This window comes from Phaseolus vulgaris, chromosome 8, assembly GCF_000499845.2.
Source record: "Phaseolus vulgaris cultivar G19833 chromosome 8, P. vulgaris v2.0, whole genome shotgun sequence".
Classification (NCBI taxonomy): domain Eukaryota; kingdom Viridiplantae; phylum Streptophyta; class Magnoliopsida; order Fabales; family Fabaceae; genus Phaseolus; species Phaseolus vulgaris.
This window is the reverse complement of record NC_023752.2, coordinates 36437063-36452640: the sequence shown is the minus strand read 5'-3', so window position 1 is coordinate 36452640 and position 15578 is coordinate 36437063. Positions and strand designations below refer to the sequence as shown.

The window sequence follows — 15578 nt, the reverse complement described above, 5'->3', positions numbered from 1 at the left end:
GTTCCATTATCTTCCTCTTCACTTCCAAACTCTTGAAACGCCCTGGTGGACTCTTCGACTTCTTCGATCCCCCTTTTGCTGTACGCTCTTTCGATCGTCTAAAGGTAACTTTTTTATCACTTCTACCGATATTTGCTGCATTTTGATCGGTTTGCATCATCCAATACTTGTCTGGAGCATACGTTGTGGGATGTTTCTCTGCTTCGTTTTTCTTTTTTCTGCGTTTAGGGTTTCTGAACCTTTCTCTGCGAGCCCCCCTTTCCCTCTTCTCTTCCTCTGTCGAGTCTTTCTGTTTACGAACACTCATACCTTTTCATCTTCTTGCAGCTTCCTCGATGACTCGTTCAAAACTCACACAAAACCCTCCTCCATCTCCTCGCAACCCTCCGGCGAAAACCCGTAGGGCCAACCCCTCTTCTTCTCGCGACCCCCCAAGTGGTCCCAATGCTTCCTCCGACCGAGTCGTGAGACCCGCGTCTTCTCAATGTAGCCAACCGCAACCAAACCTACCACAAACCAGCGTGGTGGTAGGACCCCTACCAGATTACAAGCGGTTATACCCGTGGGCTTCCGCAACCTTGTTGGGCGAGACCTCCTCCGTCAACTCCGACCTTGACGTTTTTCGTCTCAAGAGGGGTGACAAGGCAAACCTCTCCTTCAGTAAAGAGCATGATGACAAAGTGGTTGTGCGGCCTTGTCCTCCCGGTGAGCCAATATGCACCGATGATCAGGGGAGCGACGGCACCCCCTTCTGTTTCATCTACACCACCATGTTCAAGAAGGTCAAACTCCGGTTTCCCTTCATGCGCTTTGAGAGGGAGCTCCTGCTGAGCTCGATATAGCTCCCGCCCAGCTCCATCCCAACAGCTGGGCGTTCGTGCGAGCTTACCAGATTATCTGCGCACACTTGGGGCTCCCGGCTTCTGTGGACGTATTCTTGTACCTGTTCGAGGCGAAGAACCCGGGCGATCGTCCATGGGTCAGTCTCAATGGGATCGCCGGGAGGTCCATTCTTTCTATCTTCCAGCAATCCTACAAGGATTGGAAGGGGAAGTTCGTACGTGTGTGCTGCGGAAATCAAGACCCTTCTCTTCTCGACGGGTTCCCCTTGTACTGGGTGAACAAGGGGAAGAAGGAGTCAAGTTTCAGGAAGGCCAGGGGGCCGGAAAAGATGGGAGCGCTTGACAAGGATTTATGCAATTTCTGGAAAGGAGTCACCTCCTGCAACTTGGTTCTCCCCACCTCCTCCATTATTTCTTATGAGTTTCACGAAAGCCAGCTAGACGTCCATATAGGTTCGTCCTTGGGCTTTCTTAACTTGCACTTGTGTCGTTCGACCTTTGTCTTCGTGTGTAATTTTAGCTTTCCCTATGTGTTGTCTTTTATTACTCATCTTTCTTTGCATTATTAATCATTGAACTAATCATAGGCCACTATGCAGACATGTTGCTGGGAAAGGATAAGATAGCTGAGCTGCGTGCCATAGCTAGGCGCCACAAGCTAGAGACGGATGAAGCCACTGAGGATGGACTAATCTGCAAGAGGAAGAGGGTGGCGGTGGCAGAGCCCCCAGCGATTGAGAGCGCCGCTCCAGACTTCGTCAAGAACCCCCCCCAGCGCCTCCACACCATTCGAGTCTGCTGGGGAGATTCCACTTTCAAACGTTTCAGTTGCTGAGGTCACCCCCGAGCAACTTGCTGATACACAAGCCTCCATCCAAGCCACCGAAGATCTGCCCACCTCACCACCACGCCTCGAAACTCCCCCCGTGATCCAACCTTGCGAGGGTGGTGGTGAACACCAACCCCTGCCCCCTCCATTAACACCGGGTCTTCCAAGTTCCCTCCAAGAAGCCTTGAAAAACTTCAATACGCGCCTTCATGCTATGGCCGACGAGTGCCTCCCTCACATCGTCGTCGAAGGGCTGAAAGGCTACTTGGAGAAGCTAGAACTCGACTGCCGCATCCATCAGGAGGTCGCAAGCACCGCGAAGGCGGAAGCTAATAAGATCAAGTGCGACATGCTGCTGCAAGGCATCGAGTTCTCGCGGGTCGAGAATGCTCTCAAAGAAGAGCTCCAAAGCGTGCGCGATGACAAGAACGAATTGCGTAGAAAACTGCACGACAAGCTTCAGGAGATCATCGAGCTGGAGAGCAAACTCGTCCCCTTGAGAGAGAAAATCGCCAAGATGGAGGAGGCGAAGAAAGCTGATGCCCAACAGGTGGCCAACCTGGAGAAGAGATCGATCGAGAGGGAGACTCTTTTGGAAAGAGTTGAGTAGGATCGGGACAAGGCCTCCCAGGAACTAGCTCAAGCTCGTGAAGAAAACAGCGGGCTCAAGAAGAAAGCTGACGAGCTCGATGAAGAGAACCGCGGGCTGAAGACAAAGGTCGATGAGCTTCAGCTCGATGCTGCCCAAGTTCTCACTTCTGGCTTCGGAGTAGCTCTGGAGCAGTTTGCTTGCAAATTCCCCGATCTGGATCTCTCGGAGTTTTTCGTGTACAATGAGGTTGTGGATGGTAAGATCGTTCCCCCCATTGATTTATCGCCTTGAAAACTCTTGTACTTAACTTTGGTCTGTAACTTTCATTCTATTTGAACTATTTGATACTCATGTGCATGCATATATATGTATGTATAACCTTCTAACTTATCTGTCGTGCAATTAACTTGTTTAGCTGCACGGTTTATTCTCAACTCAACGTGCTTTGTACCAATTGGTACTTAACTTTCTGCAAACCTTCTTAACATAAACAAACGGTTAACTCGAAACAATAACATTTAACACAACATCACTTACCCGGTAAAAAGGGCTTAGGTCGACCTTAATATCTGTACCCTTTCTCGCCCAATCTACCAAGGGCCAAAGGCATTTCTACGTCGTCGCTTGGAACTTTGCTGACACGGGCCCTTGTCATGCAATCCTACTCTGTTTTATTTTCGTGCAATGGGCTTCTGGCGATGCCATCTTCCTCTCAACTGAGAACGTCCCCCACGGGACCACCTCCTGATTTCATCTTTGCTTATCCGGGAGGAGAGCTGCCTTTCGGACCTCTGCCTGTTGAACAAGATGCTTTGATGTCTCCAAATCCAAGAGGAAAGCTTGAAGACCTTGCTGCAGGGTGTGTGTGTTGTCTAGTTGTTTGAAACTTGTTAATTCACTCCTTAAGATGATCCAAGTTCATTTGAATCTTTAACCTTTTGAAAAGATGTGTTTTCTAAAAAGCTGTAAAAAATTCAACAGGTTGTTTTACCTAACAACAGGTTGTTTTGCCTTAGCTGTTTTTGAAAAACTTGGTTGACTTTGCTATCAAACCAAAACAATCGATTGTTTCGACAAAACAACCGATTGTTTTCCTGCAAACCTTAACAGAATTTTGTTAAGCGGTTTTAATATGTTTTAAATGATCCTAACTAACTTGGCTCCTTTATTAAATGCTTTTGACCACTTGGTGGGTCTATATAAAAGTAGTTTTACGCTCCTAATCTTGGAGTAACAGAAAGAGTTTATCAAAACAGTTTTTCCAAGATTTGAAAGAGCTTTGGATCATTCTTAAGTGTGTGGAATAGGATTGGGTTGTAATTCTGAACTTTAAGCTTTGTAATACCCAGGTGTATTCTATTCCCTTCTTCCTTGATTACTGTATTTCTGTAGTTATGTTGCCAAGGAGTGTTGTGTGTTCTTGAGGGGTTCAAGATCAACATTCTTGGTGTGGTTTGCCAAAGGTAGTGTGTTTCTTGAGGGGTTCAAGGTCACTACTTTGGTGTGTGGTGTTTGTAATCTGGTTTTGATTGCATAGTGGAATACCCAGTGGTTTCTGGGGACTGGATGTAGCTCTTGGTGTAAGAGTGAACCAGTATAAATTGCTTGCGTGCTTATCTCTTACCCTTAACTCTTTAAATTCTGTTTTTAAGTTGTTTTTTATAAACTGCTGATAAAAACAACCGATTGTTTTTCTGATATCATCTTGAAACAATTTTGGTTCTTTGTTTCTTTGATTTCTTTCTCTGTAATTCAACATTGATTTTCATTATACCTTCAAAGTTTGCGAAAATCCCCCTTAAACAATTCACCCCCCTCTCGTTTAAGGTCATATATTCTAACACTGTCTACCTTCCCGAGTCTTTCCCCTGAAATAACTCGCATCATTGTTCCCTCATCTGGGGGTAAAGCCTCCTTTCGGATCCTTCTCTACCTTCCTGAGTTTCAGAGCAATGAGTTGGGTGGTGGGGTGCCCTCTGCAAACCTTTCCTACCACCCTTTAACTTCTAACTTAACTGGTCTTACTAGGTCAATATTGGTGTCTCACTCAAGGAAACAAGGTTCTTCTCCAACCCTCATTTCCCATACTTGAGATTGTCAACACCCCTGACTTTTCGGTTCCGTCTTGCCTGAACTCACTCGAGGGCGAGAAGGACTTTCTCTGGTGCCTCAACTTGCCCAGGGGCTACCTTTTCCCTGGATGCACTGAGGGCTTTCAATCTCATCTTGCCACTTCTCGCTCACGGCGAGTAGGTCCTTTTTAATCTCTTCTCGCCTATTCTCGCTCGCGGCGAGTAGGTCTTTTTAATCTTTCCTTGCCCGAACTCACTCGAGGGTGAGAAGGACTTTTTATTGTGCCTCAACTTGCCCAGGGGCTACCTTTTCCCTGGATGCACTGAGGACTTTCAATCTCATCTTGCCTCTTCTCGCTCACGGTGAGTAGGTCCTTTTTAATCTCTTCTCGCCTATTCTCGCTCGCGGCAAGTAGGTCTTTTTAATCTTTTCTTGCCCGAACTCACTCGAGGGTGAGAAGGACTTTTTATGGTACCGAGGCTAGCTATTCATACTTGAGGAGGGGGCGTCCCGAAGGAATTCCTTAACCCCTGCTCAAGGACTAGGCGCCCGGATCTTAACTCATACTGGACATACCTGTCATCTTGCTCTGAACTCTCGCCTATACTCGTTCTTGGCGAGTAGGAATTCTTAGTCTGTTCTCGCCTAAATTTGTTCTAGGCGAGTAGGACCTTTAATCTATTCTCGCCTATACTCGCTCTAGGCGAGTAGGACTTAAAACTTAACTTTTACCTCCGATTGCTAGGTGGCGATGAGGGTTTAAAACTTTGTGCTTGTGCCTCCAATCGCCAGATGGTGATGAGGACTTAAAACATTATGCTTTAAAACCTTGTACTGAATGCATGCGGTCTGAATTTGTCTTTCCAAATGCTTACAAACGATTAGCATGTAAACTTAACAACTGGAAAACTTTAATAACTTTTTGAAACCTTCTTTATTGGGTGACCTCGTTAAAAAACCCTCTTCAGGGAAAAAGAGTGCCCCCTTGAAAAACTGTTTTATTGCTACTTACAATGTTTCAACTGTAATAAAACTTGAGATGGGTGGCGTTCCAAGTGCGAGGAATCGCCCCTCCTTCCAGTGTTTCTAGGCGGTAAGCACCGTCTCCGAGTGCTTTGGTTACCCTGAACGGTCCCGTCCATTTGGGCGACAACTTGTTCTGCATCTCGTATTGGTGGGCCTTCCTCATCACCAGGTCGCCATCTCTAAATCGCCTTGATTTCATCCTGGAGTTGTACTTACGTTCCACTCTTCCTTTTACTGCTTCGGCCTTTACCCTTGCCTCCTCCCTGGCCTCGTCCAACAAATCCAAATTCATTCTCCTTTCGGCGTTCAAGTCTTCTGCCACGAAGTTCTGGAATCTTGGCGAGCTTTCCAGGATTTCGACTGGGATCATTGCATCGCACCCATATACCAACCTAAACGGGGTTTCGTGGGTTCCCGATTGCTCGGTGGTATGATATGCCCATACTATGCGGGGAACTGCCCAAGACCCCTTGGCTTTCTCCAACCTCCTCTTCAGTCCTCTCAGCAAAACCCGTTTGGCCGACTCCACTTGCCCGTTCGTTTGTGGGTGTTCCACAGAAGCAAACACCTGTTGTGTCCCGATATCCTCGCACAACTTCTTCAATAAGTGACTTGCGAACTGGGTCCCATTATCTGATACCAAACGCTTGGGCACACCGAAACGACACACGATGTTCTTCCATACGAAATTCTGAATCTTGTGTGCGGTGATCTGGGCTACTGGTTCCGCTTCGATCCATTTTGTGAAGTACTCGATCGCTACCACCAAGTACTTCATTTGCCTGATCGCCAACGGAAAGGGTCCCAGAATATCGATTCCCCATGTATGAAATGGCCAGGGGCTGTAGATTGACTTTAGCTCTTCTGGGGGCGCCTTGTGCCAATCAACGTGTTGCTGGCATTGTTTGCAACGCTGTGCGTATTCCTTGCAATCTTCCCTCATGGTTGGCCAATAATAGCCCGCGCGGAGAGTTCTCGTTGCCAGGGCTCGACCTCCGATGTGGCTCCCGCAGATCCCCTCGTGGAGTTCAGTCATAATTCTTATGCACTTCTCTCCATGCACACATACTAACAGGGGTGTGTAAATCTGAACCTGTACAGCTCTCCATCGATCAAGGTGAACTTGCTGGAGCTTTTCTTTACCTTTCTGGCCTCTGTCGGATCTACTGGGAGGACGCCGTCTGCTATGTACCGCTGGTATGGTGTTATCCATGTATCTGGTTGGTAAACGGCGCAAACCCGCGTTGTGGTCACTTCCTGTACTGGGTGCGCCCTAACTCTCGGTGCCCTCAAGGTTTCCTGAGTTAACGATCGATGACTCCTTGCTATCCCTTCCGTCGACTTGCAAACTTGAAGAACCTGGTGGTCTGCTGCGAACGCCCGAGGTGTCTTTAGAGTTTCTTGTATAACAGTCCTCTGCCTGCCCCCCTTGCCCGAACTAGCGAGCTTGGCAAGCAAGTCAGCTCGGGCATTCTACTCCCTTGGTACGTGCACCACTTCGAACAAGGCAAAAGAACTTCTTAGCTCCTGTACATACTCTAGGTAAGCCGCCATCTGTGGATCCTTGGCTTGGAATTCGCCGGTCACCTGCCTCGGTGATCAGTAAAGAGTCGCTCTTGGCCATCAGTACCTTCGCCCCCATTTCCTTTGCCAAAAGAATACCGGCAATCAATGCTTCATATTCCGCCTGATCATTGCTGGCTTTGAAGGCAAACCTCAGGGATTGTTTTATTAATACACCGTTGGGTCCTTTCAGAATGACTCCAGCCCCACTTCCTAGCTGGTTGGACGACCCATCAACCGAGAGTACCCAATGATCATCACTTCCGGCGTTATGCGTCGTTTCAGCGGACAGCTCGACCACAAAGTTGGCGAAGATTTGCCCTTTGATCAGTCCTCGGGGTTCATACCTGACGTCGAACTCTGACAGCTTCACCGCCCATTTTACCATCCTCCCAGCTACATCCAGTTTCTTTAGAACCTTTTGGATGGGCAAGTCAGTCATCACCCATACCGCGAAGCTCTGGAAGTAATGTCGTAGCCTTCTCGCTGAAAACACAACCGCCAGCGCCGCTTTCTCCAAGGCTTGGTATCTCACTTCATGACCTTGTAACACCTTACTGACAAAATAGATAGGTTTCTGAATTTGATCTTGTTCTTGGACGAGCACCGCACTCAACACTCTTTCGGTAACGACGAAGTATAACTTGAGGGGCGTTCCCACTTGGGGTTTGCACAGAACCGGCGGGCTCGCCAAGTACTCCTTGAGTTTTACGAAAGCCTCTTCACATTCTCTCGTCCAGACAAACCTGTTATTCCTCTTTAAACACTGGAAATACGGGTGGCCCCTCTCCCCGCTGGCAGATACGAACCGTGACAGAGCGGCTATCCGGCCTGTAAGCTGTTGTACTTCCTTGACAGTGGCCGGGCTTCTCATTGCCAGGATGGCAGCACACTTATCAGGATTTGCTTCGATTCCTCTTTCGGTTAAGAGGAAACCCAAGAACTTTCTCGCTTCTACGCCGAAAATGCACTTCTCGGGGTTTAGCTTCAGCCTGTACTTGGCTATTGTAACGAATAGTTCCTCTAGATCGGCAACGTGCCGATTTTTTTCCGGGGACGTCACAACCATGTCGTCGACATAAGCTTGCCCGTTCCTCCCAAGCATGGGTGCGAGCACTTTATCCATCATCCTCTGATACGTGGCTCCCGTGTTCTTCAGCCCAAAGGGCATCACCCTGTAACAATAGCACAATCTTTCCGTCATGAAGGCTATTTTTTCCTCATCCATGGGGTGCATCTTTATCTGGTTGTACCCTGAGAAGGCATCTAGGAAACTTAACAGTTTGCACCCTGCTGCACTGTCTACCAGGGCATCTATACTAGGCAAAGGGTAGAAATCCTTTGGACACGCCTTGTTCAGATCTGTGAAATCGACGCACATTCACCATCTTCCGTTGCTCTTCTTTACCAACACAACATTAGCGAGCCACTCTGGATACTGCACTTCCTTGATGTGGCCTGCGGCCAGGAGTTTCTGCGTTTCCTCCCTAATCGCCTGCCTTCTTTCTTCATTGAATTTCCTCCTTCTTTGACGGACTGGCTTGACTTGGGGGTCCATTGCCAAACGATGGGACAAAAGGTCGGGATCAATTCCCGGCATATCTGAGGCGGACCATGCAAACGCATCCAGATGTCTACTTATTACCTTGGCAATCTGGTCCCGCGTTTCGTCATCTAGGGTTTTTCCCAGCTTGAATGTCTTCCCGCCGATCTCCTTCTCGAGCCAATCTTTGACCGGCTGGGACCTCCTTTCACTGGCGATGACCGCCCTTGCGATTCCTGACTCCCTGGTGGCCTCTAGGCGGTCGCCTCTTTCCTCTATCCCGGCGACGCTTGCCATATCTGGCATCGCCGCATCCCCCTCAGCGATTACTTGAAGTGTTGTGCCTACTCGCCGGTCCTTCTGGCTGGGACCTGCACCAGGGGGTGGCGTTGTGCTTACATTGCACACTGATCGCCTATTTCTGAGGCTGTTTTCATAGCACTTTTTTGCCTCCTTTTGATCAGAGCGGATGGTGATAACCACCCCTTCCATCGAAGGTAGTTTGACCTTCATATGCCTAGTGGAGGGCACGACTCCTATCCTGTTGAGGGTTGGCCTTCCTAACAGGATGTTGTATGCTGAGGGGGCATTCACGACCAGGTACCTGATCTTCTCTGTTCGCGACACTGCCCCATCTGTGAATGTCGTTCTTAACTCAATGTACCCCCTGACCTCCACTTGGTCACCAGCAAAGCCGTATAGGCAGCCCCCATACGGCCTCAGATGGTCTGGGGACAACTGTAACTTTTCGAAAGTTGGCCAGAACATCACATCTGCCGAGCTCCCTTGATCGACCAATGCTCGATGAACCGTCCTTCCCGCCGTGACCAGCGAGATCACAATGGGGTCGTTGTCGTGGGGCACAACGTCCCCGAGATCTTCCTTGGTGAACGTGATGTCCACATCGGGCGAATGATCCTCAAAAGCTTCTACTGACATTATGGACCTAACATACTTCTAGCGTTGCGACACAGTACACCCACCGCCGGAGAACCCACCCGCTATGGTGTGGACCTCGCCGTGGACGGGCACCTCGTGCTGCTGTCCCTCGCCACTCGCCGGTTGCGAAACTGACGATTGTCCTGTCTGCTTCTCCACCAAGTAGTCCTTCAGGAAGCCATTCTTTACGAGTTCATCCAATTGGTGACCCAGCGCCAAACAATTGTTAATATGATGCCCAAATGCTTCGTGGAATTCGCACCATGACTCCTTGTGGGGTCCTAGCACCTTGTCAGACTTCACCGGTGGCCTCAACCTGTCGGCTATGTTGGGCACCGCCATCAGATCTTTGAGTTCCATCGCGAAATTGTGCCTCGGTGGCTTGTTTCCTTCTCTTCTTTCCTCTGCTCGACCTCTAGGTTGGGTCCTCCTCTGCTGACAAAACATGTATAGATTCAGAAAATTAAAGACTCAAAGCATAATATGAACCAAATAATGAAAGCAATAAAGACTCAAAAGCCTAAAAGAAAATAGCAACTCAAAGGTGTATGGAATCCTATCACAATTTGCACAAGAACTTGTTCAAGATCAATTGAACAAAAGTGCTTCGGTTGGATCTTCCACAAAGCACACCAAAATAATTAAAATGTAAAAAACAGCAAGACAATTATGGAAAATAAGATGAACAACATGAAAGTAAAGAAGAACTAAAAATGAAAGACCAAAAGCAACTCATCTTGAAGAACCATAGCTCATGATACCAAATGATGGTATTTCATGAAGGTCTTCTTGAATCATGTAAGGAAAAGGGGTGCGGAAGCTATGAAGGTGTGTGAGCAAGATCCTCCTAAGAGTGGTGTTGATCTTGAAGGTGCATGATGTGTATGATGCTAGGGAGGTTCGACCAACCCAAGGAGAGGTGAAGGAGATGAAGTTTAGAGACTAGAATTCTAGGGAGAAGCAAAGCTTGGCACAAAATGGCAGCATAACTTTACTCACAATAAACTTGGAAAATACAAGAGATAGCCTTCCTATTTATAGGCTATTTGGACGTAGAAGCTAAGCTAATAGCTAATGAAATGGAAACCAAATGAAATGCAAATCATAAGCCATGTGTCATGACCGGTCACACATAGAAAGCTTCTAGAAAGTTTCACTCAAATATGCTTTCTACACTACTCTAATTACTAAGTACCCCTAATGGGCCTTTATGCAACATGTACAAAGCTTTCTCTCTTCCATCCGTGGCTTCATTTACTTGGGCTTGAACATGCTTAGCCATTGACCTTGTGATAGGACCTAGACGGTCTAGTTCCACATCTAGACGCTCCATGGGTAGCCTCCCTTCTTCATGGCCTAGACGCTCCTCATCATGGGCTAGACGCTCCTTTTTTAGGCTAGACGCTCTCGTCATGGCTAGACGGTCTTAGTCTTGGAAGCTTGGCTTTCCTAGTGTGGTGAGCTTGGGCCCTCCTCCATCATCCCCTCCCTCTTGAAAAGGATTTGTCCTCAAATCCAAGGCTTTTGCTAAGGGAATGGTTGTGGCTGGATGGTGTCCATCATCTTCCCCGTCTTGAGAAGATCTATCCTCAGATTTGCATTCTTGATCTCGGATAGCAGCCTCTTGCTTCGTCAAGATGTGTCCTCCCGGATCAAATATCAATCTATGTGAGTCTTGAAACAAAGCAAAGGAGTTAGGGTGAGCTTTTGGAGAACAAATAAATGTGTGAAGTTGCCGTTTTTGTTTTTCTCTTGTTTTGGCCAACTTCTCACAATACCTCCCTTTTGAGGGTTGTAGGTGCCCTCTAATCCTCTTATGTTTTCGAAAATTTCCAAAAGTAATTACTTTTCCCTTAGGCATAATCCTTTTAAGAAATAGTAACAACTTTTAAAAGGCAAGAGGACATAGAGCACATACAACTTCAAATGGAGAAATATGAGTAATCTTGTGGATTACTCCATTGTATGCATGCTTATAAGGAATAGGATTCTTATCCCAAGATTTGTGAGTGTCCTTCATGATTTCGTGAAGCATAGAAGTAAGAGCTATGTTTTCAAATTTTGAAGTTCTATCTTTTGAAAATAAATCATGGAGGCTTGTCACGTTGCTTAGGACGAGTTTATCCATATCCATGAAAAATGAATCAAGACCTTTTGTCGCCCTAGGAAGCTCTAAGTTGAAATGTGTGTCTTCCCAAAGATCTTTTACAAAAGGTGAAGGAGGGTAGAGTTCTTGAGACTTTGCTTTAGGTGTATTTTGAAAACACGAGTTGTACCTAAAGTAATGTCTTTGAACCTCTTTTCTCATGGGTGACAAAAGTTTTCCTCTTAAAAGCTCGAGAGTGTCATCAACTCTCATTTGTCCCATGAGTTCTCCTTCTTGTAGACTTTTTCTCTTATGTGCAAAGAGAGTCTCGTTGGTACAACCATTGTTTATGAAAATTTGTACATTTTGCAATGGTTGTCTCAATAAGACATGGCAAGTTGTTCTAGGCACTACTTCATACAAAAATTGGTAGGTGCTTATAGATAACTTGTCATTCTTTTGGGGATATCTTAACACATTTGAGAAATAGTCTTGGTCTATGCAAGCTTCTTTGAAAGACTCTTCTTTTGTGCTCATGCTTGCAAGTGTTCCTTTACCATAGGAAAGGCTAGGTTGTTCAACAAGAAGCATGTTTGTAAAGGTATTTTCAATGTGCTTGACTTGTTGAATGACCTTGTGGGAAGGAACACTATTCTCCCACGCCTTTTGTTTCCCAATTTTTTTCTCTTTTTCTATTTTTTCTTCATCCCTTTTGTGTTTCATTTGTATTTGGTCTTTTATCACTTGGGAATGTGGTAAAGGACTAAGTACAAACTTTTTGTGCTTGTGGATGAACGAGATCTCGCTAGTTAGACAATTATGCGAGGTTTTCTTATCAAATTGCCATGGTCTACCTAATAAGATGTGGCAAGCTTCCATAGGTACTACATCACATAAAACATTGTCTTTGTAGTTACCTATAGAAAACTCGATTTCCACTTGTTTGTCTACACGTAGTTCTCCATCCTCATTGATCCATTGTAAATTGTACGGTTTTGGATGAGGAACTACTTGTAGTTTTAGTTTTTCAATCAATCTAGTGCTACAGCAATTGCAGCATGATCCACCATCCACAATAAGAGAGCATATATTTTCTAAAATATTGCATCTAGTATGAAAAATGTTCTCTCGTTGTGTCTCACTGGATGCACTGGGTTGATTGTGGAGGATTCTTTGAATCATCAATAAGTCCCCCTCCAAAGGATTTATCCTCTCTCCTTCCCCCTTTACTTGTGTACTAGGTTCATCCTCACCACTTGTGTACTCATCTTTTCCCTTTAAAAACAAAACCCTTTGGTTTGGACATTGCGCTTGCACATGCCTTCTTCCAAAACATTTAAAACACTTGGTGTCCCTAGCACGGATATATGGGGTGGAGGCATCTTTCACTAAGGGTTTGGTAGTTTCTTTGGATTCGTCTCTAGGTGTACTACCCTCCCTTTTAAAGTCTTTCTTGGGATAAGAGTTGGAGTAAGAACCCACCCTTAGACTTGAAGTTTTGCGCAAATTTTGTTGTTCAACTTTAATGCAAAGTTGAACTAAATCATTCAAGTCTTGGTAGGGTAATAGTTCTACTCTATCCCTTATCTCAAGGTTAAGCCCACTTAGAAACCTAGATATGGTGGTGGTTTCTTCCTCTCTAATGGAAGCTCTCATCATGTAGAGCTCCATTTTCTGCCTATACTCTTCCACACTTAAGTTCTTTTGTTGGAGTCTTTGGAGCTTGTCCATCAACTCCCTATGGTAGTAGGAAGGTATGTGGCGACGTCTTAGGGCTCCCCTAAGGTCATTCCAATATTCTATGGAAGACTCCCTATGAAGACGTCGGTCTCTCTCTAAAGAGGTCCACCAATACATGGCATTGCTTTGGAAACTAAGGGTTGCTAAGGGTACCTTCCTCTCTTCACTCACCCTATGGCAAGCAAAGAGTTGCTCTACTTTCATCTCCCAATCTAGGTAGGCCTCTACATCTTCCTTACCGTAGAAATGGGGTAGGTCTACCCTTACTTCCTTTGGGCTCTCTTGCTCCCTTTGTCTAGTCCTTCTAGGGGGTGGTTGGTAATAGTCATTAATTCTAAGACTTCCCTCCCCTAGAGTCTCATTACTTTTAGAATGGGATGCATGAGTTTTTTTTTATTTTTGTGAGTTTTGTGATTTCTCTTCTTGAGCTTTAGCCATCTCATTGATTTTGTTCTCATTCTCCAATTGTCTAAAAGAAATTAATTGTACCGCTTGTGATACTTCTTTCAAAAGAGTTTTCAAAGATTTTACTTCACTTTCAATAGACTTTCGAGAGTGAGAAGAAGAAGACATGGCTAAAACTTTGTGTATATAGGTGTTTTACTTTGAGAAAATTTAGGAAAGTTAAAGAAGGTAGTTTTCCAGGTAAGGGAGGTGAGTCACAAAGGACTACTTAAGTACCAAGCCTTTTCCTTGCCAAAAACTAGCCTCCAATATCTTCACACAAGACTTTCTCTTAGTGAAACACTTAGAACACAAATAAGTTGAGAAATAAATGCAAGAAAACAATGTAAGCTATCTATTCAACAAAACTAGTCGGTTTAACACAAATTTAAACAAAACTAACCATGCAAAGCGTCAATACTAAAGCAATAGAAAAACAAATACAAACAAGTAACAATTACTAAACAAGAATGCTATACTATTCGGCCCTAGGTGAGGCTTCTTGGACACTTTGAGCCCTTGAAGACACACTCACCGTCTAAAGCGTAATTAAGAGGTAATTAACACAAATTAAGTTGTAAGGAATTTAAGAAAACCCCCTTTGTTGATCCTCTTTTTGCTAGTGTCACTCCCTCTTGTTGTCTTTGCTTGTTAGTCCTCCAAATGTGTGTAGTGTTTTGAGAAAGTTTGCTTCGGCTTTGTCTTTGTCTTTCCCTTAGAATGAAGGTCTTGATTCTCCAACTTCCAGCACCTATCAAAGGGCTAAACCTTAACCAAGTCAAGTTTCAATTCACAGAAGCACCAAAGGAGAGAAGAAATTCCAGCACCCAAATTAGAGGTCAAAGAACAAAAGCAAGAAACAATTAAATTGAATAAAACAGTACCACCAAAAGGAGTTAGATTATGACAACTAGAAAGAGGTTCAAGAAATATTAAGCAAGCAAATAAAAGGTACCAAAATAAAGGTAGGCACACACAAGAATCCTAACAATGGCACTAGATTTAGATGACCAAATAAAAAAAACAGCACCACTGGAAAATGTTGTGGGCCAGAAACGTATTTTTCCCCAATTTATGCTGAGCTGTGTTTTTAAGATATGATTCTGAAATTTGATATGCAAGATATTCAAGATCTTAGCTAAAATCCTGGCTTTGGAATCACTCAAAACGCATGCACCAATTTGTTTTAATAAATTTTGCAATTTTGGTGTTCAGTTACGCCAGCTGTAGCGCCTCAGGTTTGCACACTGATTTTAAAAGATTTATCATTTTTTTTATGTTGCTTCTTTTGGACTAATTCTTTTTTTTTCCTTTCTATAACACTTCAAACTTGCAAATTCCAGAGAATCAAAATTTTCCTATGAGTGGAAATATTTTTCTGGATCAAAACAGTCAGCACAGAAAATCTGAAACAGGGGAATCTGAAAACTGGAAACAAAAACAGCAAGATACCAAAGTTTAGACACAATGGAAATTTGTGAAATAGAATTGTGTAGGATCTAAACACAATATGAACTCAAACTAAAATTAAAAAGGCACCAAAAGAGCAAAGAACAGCAGATTCAAGCAATTAAAGAGACCCAAAATCAAGAAACAATAAAGCCAAATAAAAGGACTACTATGAATTGTTGACAATATGGATGAACATGACTTAACAAAACATGTATAGATTCAGAAAATTAAAGACTCAAAGCATAATATGAACCAAATAATGAAAGCAATAAAGACTCAAAAGCCTAAAAGAAAATAGCAACTCAAAGGTGTATGGAATCCTATCACAATTTGCACAAGAACTTGTTCAAGATCAATTGAACAAAAGTGCTTCGGTTGGATCTTCCACAAAGCACACCAAAACAATTAAAATGTAAAAAACAGCAAGACAATTATGGAAAATAAGATGA

The 15578-nt window shown here is 44.7% G+C and overlaps 1 protein-coding gene across 1 annotated transcript; it reads right to left on the bottom strand.

Moving 5' to 3' along the window:
* Positions 1–8306: 8306 nt before the first annotated feature.
* On the bottom strand, positions 8307–9407 carry LOC137825028 (uncharacterized). Its single transcript, XM_068630701.1, has one exon. The coding sequence runs from the start codon at positions 9405–9407 to the stop codon at positions 8307–8309; it is 1101 nt and encodes a 366-aa protein (XP_068486802.1).
* Between the last annotated feature and the right edge of the window lie 6171 nt (positions 9408–15578).

What these genes read in the sequence shown, in the direction of transcription:
- LOC137825028 (XM_068630701.1), bottom strand. Translation starts at nt 9,407, where the DNA reads ATGTCAGTAGAAGCTTTTGAGGATCATTCGCCCGATGTGGACATCACG.